This window comes from Eimeria acervulina, genomic scaffold (genome assembly GCF_000499425.1).
Source record: "Eimeria acervulina Houghton genomic scaffold, Eah_scaff1171, whole genome shotgun sequence".
In the NCBI taxonomy this organism is placed as follows: domain Eukaryota; phylum Apicomplexa; class Conoidasida; order Eucoccidiorida; family Eimeriidae; genus Eimeria; species Eimeria acervulina.
Window position 1 is genome coordinate 1 of NW_013549378.1, and position 5,000 is coordinate 5,000.

General features: G+C 41.8%; 1 protein-coding gene across 1 annotated transcript; it reads right to left on the reverse strand.

Annotated features, from left to right (window-relative positions):
* Positions 1 to 1,880: 1,880 nt before the first annotated feature.
* EAH_00056540 (hypothetical protein, conserved) lies at positions 1,881 to 3,563 on the reverse strand (the record flags this gene model as incomplete). The annotated part of the gene is made up of 4 exons (XM_013393798.1): positions 1,881 to 1,966; positions 2,164 to 2,274; positions 2,955 to 3,057; positions 3,222 to 3,563. 4 exons carry the CDS (start codon positions 3,561 to 3,563, stop codon positions 1,881 to 1,883), a joined length of 642 nt encoding a protein of 213 aa, XP_013249252.1.
* Between the last annotated feature and the right edge of the window lie 1,437 nt (positions 3,564 to 5,000).

Below are 5,000 nucleotides of genomic sequence, written 5' to 3' on the forward strand. Positions count from 1 at the left end.
TATAAATATATATATATATATATATATATATATATATATATATATATATATATATATATATAGATTAATATATATGTATATATATATGCATATATCACCAAATCAACGAAAGAATGCAAACAAAAAGAAAAACAAACAAAAACCCTAAAGTCAAAGACAAACAGACAAACAAACAAACAAATAAGCAAATAAATGAATGAGTAAAATAAATAAATAAATAAATAAATAAATAAACTAAAGAAGTAAATCAACAAACAAAGAAATAAATAAATAAACAGCTAAATAAATAAATAAACAGACAAACACACGAACAACCAAACAAACAAACAACTAAATAAATAAATATATAATTAATTAATTAATTAATTAATTAATTAATTATTAATTATATCTGTCTTCTGACTTAGCGACGATGTGGCGGGCGATTGAACTCCAAAAATTTGGCGAAGACAAATCGCAGTCCAGAGAAACGCCAGCCTATAAATAAATAAATAAATAAATAAATAAATAAATAAATAAATAAATAAATAAATAAATAAATAAATATATATATAAATAAATAAATAAGAATAGCTAAATAAATAAATATATTGCTCAGGTGAAGAAGCAAAGAAATGAAAATGAAGGAAGCAAATAAGTCGCGTATAAATATTTATTATATGTTATATACATATTATATTATTATTATATATTATTATTATATATTATATACATATATTAGGTGTAGATATATATAAACAGAGAAACAATAATAAATGCGTCTATTAAATAAGCAAACAAAAAAATAAATAAAAAGAAATGCATGACTACACAAATAAAAATAAACAATAAATAAATAATGAAGGACAAAGCATTAATAAAACAAAAGATATATAAGCATGAAGAAGAAGAAGACGAAGAAGAGAGGTAGAGACAGAGAAAAAGATAAAGATAAAGATAAAGAGAGAGAGATAAAGATAAAGGCAGAGAGACAAAGAGAGATATTACAAGCAGCAAATTGGCGAGCATTCGATGGTCCCCATAACCGGCTGTCTCTTCTTCTTTATTATCGTCTTTGCTTCTTTTATTTTTCATTGTCTCCTTCTTTATTGTCTCTTCATCTAGCAAACGGCCTACTTGCTGCAGCAGCAGCAGCACCTGCGGATGCTGCTCCACGCAAAAACCTAGGCGCGCTGCCGCTGCAGCAGCAGCAAAAGCAGCAGCAGCAGCAGCAGCAGCAGCAAAAAGATGTGTCAGCAAGGTGTGGCAACAACAGCAGCAGCAGCACAAGCAGCAGCAGCAATAGCTGCAGCAGCTTCTCAAAAAGAAGCAAATTCAATGGGCAGTCCTCCCGCCTATGGATCCAGGGTTTAGGGTTTAGGGTTTAGGGTTTATACCGATGCATGCAGAGAAGAGGTCTTGGCGGTGCATGCGGCTGGCGTTGTTTATTGCAATATTAAAAAGAGAAGAGACAGCGGGAGAAGCAAAAGACAAACGACTAAAAGCAAACAGCAAAGGAGACAAATACTTGCTAGAGACAGCCCGCCTGCAGCAGCAGCAGCAGCAGCAGCAGCAGCAGCAGCACAGCGAAAGATAGACACAGCATCATCAGCAATACCTGTAACTGCAACAACAGCAGCAGCAGAAACTGCAGCAGCAATAACAGCAGGTGGAACTGCAGCAGCAGCACCAACAACACCAACAGCAGCAGCAGCTGCTGCAGCAACTGCAGCAGCAGCAGCAATTTGCCGCATGGGCCCCCAGCAAAGTGCAAAGCAGCAGAAAGCAGAGACATAAACACAGAAAAAAGAGAGGCGCCAAACCCCAAACCCTAAACCCTAAACCCTAAACCCTAAACCCTAAAACCTAAACCCCAAACCCTAAACCCTAAACCCTAAACCCTACCCTTCGCATATTTTTAAGAAGTGCTCCGCCGCAGCTGACAGAAACTCCTTGTCTTTGAAGCCAATCGCCCCCAACCCCCAAACTGCAGCAAACCCTAAACCCTAAGCCCTAAACCCTAAACCCTAAACCCTAAACCCTAAACCTGAAGTAGCTGCAGAGAGCGCAGCGTCTTTCGTGCAGCCGAGACTCAACTTAGTTGCGGAGGCGTCTGCTTTTCTGCTGCTGCTGCTGCTGCAGCGGCCACTAGGGTTTAGGGTTTAGGGATTAGGGTTTATGTACCTATCATGCAGAGGTTGTGCTCATCCATCTGCTGCAGCAGCTGCTGCGCCTTCGACAGAATGCTGCTGTAGAAAGTGCTGCTCTTGAAGCCAACCCGCGCCGCCCCGTGAACTGCCACAAACCCTAAACCCTAAACCCTAAACCCTAAGCCCCAAACCCTAAACCCTAAACCCTAAACCCTAAACCCTAACTGCTCCATTCTTCCAGCGGTGCTCCACAAACAGCTTTGATCAAGACTATGAATCAGGGTTTAGGGTTTAGGACAACAGGGCTAGGGTCAGGGGTTTAGCATTTGTTATTTGGGTTTTAGGGTTTAGGGTTTAGGGTTTAGGACGCACTGGCCATGCAGCAGTCAATGTGGTTTAGCTGCTGCTGCTTCGATATGAGCGACTGGCATACAGCAGCAACTGCTGCTTCCTTGCTGCTGCACCCCAACCTCCCCATAGAGTAAACTGCAGCAGCAGCAGCAGCAGCAACAGCAGCAGCAGCCGAAACAATGAGGGCGCCAGCCGCAGGAGTGAGACGGGCAGCAGAAGCAACAGCTCCAGCAACAGAAGCAGCAGCAGGCGGAAAACTACTAGCAGCAGCAACAGTGGAAGCAGCAGCAGCAGCAGCAGCAGCAGCAAAAGTAGTAGCCACAGCAGTATCAATAGAAGCAGCAACAACAACAACAGTAGTAGCAGTGCCAGGAGCAGCAGCAAAAAAGGCAGCAGCAGCGGGAAGAGCAACAGCAGCAGCAGCAGCAACAGCAGCAGCAGCAGCAACAGCAGCAATAGCAGCAGCAGCCTCACGTATAAGAGCGTTATTTCTTGGGGTATTATCTGCTGCCCAGGCTTCTGCCTCAGCGAGGAGCACCTTCAGCAGTTGCTGCTGGTGCTGCTCCTGCTGCTGCACCTGCAGCAGCAGAAAAGGAAGCAGAAAGCTGCTCGTACTTCTATCTTTTATTTGCTGCTCTGCTCTGTCTGTGTCTTTGATTACTGCAGCAGCTTCTCATTGCTATATCTAATATATATATATATATATAAATATACATATATATAATTGAGGTGTATGTACACCTGAAAGTGCGCAGCAGCAGCAAATAAAATTGAGATTTCTCGTCCGTCTGCGTCATACAAAATTCCCTGCACCTCCTTGCTGAAACATCGCCACCAATCCGCTGCTTGCTGCTGCAGTTGCTGCTGCTGCTGCTGCTGCTGCTGCTGCTGCTGCTGCTGGTCTGCGCCTTGCCCCCACTTTCTCATGCTACCGTCTTCACGAGCCTTTCTGCTGCTGCTGCTGCTGCTGCTGCTAGAGTCTCTGCTACTACAGCTTCTGCTGCTGCTGCTCCCTCTATTGCTGCTGCCTCTGCTGCTGCTGCTGCTGCTACTGAAGATAGAGGAGGCGTGGTGGGCTATCATTGCTGCTTCTGCTGGGCGCAGCAGCCGTATGTGCGGCAGCAGCTGAAAGAGAGGACGACGAAGCAAAGAAAACCTGAAAAAAGAAAAAGAAAAACAGATAAATAAATCATATTATTATTATTATTTTTTATTATTATTAATTTATTATTATTATTATTTATTGTTATTATTAATTTATTATTATTATTATTATTATCTATTATTATTATTAATTTATTATTATTATTATTATTATTACTACTGCTACTATGAAATTCATAACTCTTTTTACTCGCCCTAACTCAAATTAAATAAATAAATAAATAAATATACAAATATATATAAATATACACACAAATATTTACATATAATTATAATATATAATATATAATATATAATATATAATATATAATATGTAATATACATCTATATAATACATACATATATATCATATACTATTATATATATATATATATAATAAATGTGTTAATATTAGTATATCAAATGGAGTACACACAAATATATAAACAAATGCTCATAATGAGGAAGACAGGCAAACTAGGCAGATAAATAACACAGCAGCAACTGCAGCAACAACTCAAGCAGCAGCTACAGCAGCAAATGCAGCAGCAACTGCAGCAGCAACTGTAGGAGCAACTTCAGCAGCAACTGCAGCAGCAGCTACAGCAGCAACTGCAGCAGCAACTTACTCTTTTAAACAAAACAGCAAGTGGAAGCTGCGTATCCAGGAAGACAAATCTTGCGGTTGCTGCTCTGCTGTTTGCTGCATCATTCTTATTGCTTCTTCTCTTGCGAGGCTCTCTCCTGTGCGTACACCGGAGCGTTTGCTGCTGTGCAAATTAAACCCCCTATCCCCTCCTCTTCTTGCTGCTGCTGCTGCTGTTGCTGCTGTTGCTGCGTCTCCTGCTGGTGTTCCGCTCCGGGCGAAACGCCGTTCCTCTCTCGCGGCTGCTGCAGTCCTTGCTGCTGCTGCTGCTGCTGCTGTTGCTGCTGCTGCTGCTGCTGTTCTGGTTTTGACAGCCTCTGCTGCTCTTGAGGGTTCTTTGGCTGCTGGTCCTGCAGCAGCAGCAGCAGCAGAAGAGCTGCTGCTCAGCCTGCAGTGTACATACACCCCGAGGCAATGCCCCGGCCTCGGGCTGTATGTACACCTCATTGCTGCCTGGAAGCCTCAGTAGAAAACCTCAGTATACATGAGCGCCGCAAAGGCATTTGGGAAGCAAGGGTTTAGGGATTAGGATTTAGGGTTTAGGGTTTAGGGTTTAGGGCTTACTGTGGAGACTTTAAGGGGCCCCTAATCAGTAAAGAAGAAACATTCAAGTAAAAGCCTTCCAGAAATCTGCCGGGTTGCTAAATGATGAGTTAGAGTCTTGACTGTTAAGGGTTTAGGGTTTAGGGTTTATCGATTAGGGTTTAGGGTTTAGTCTTTAGGGTTTTGGT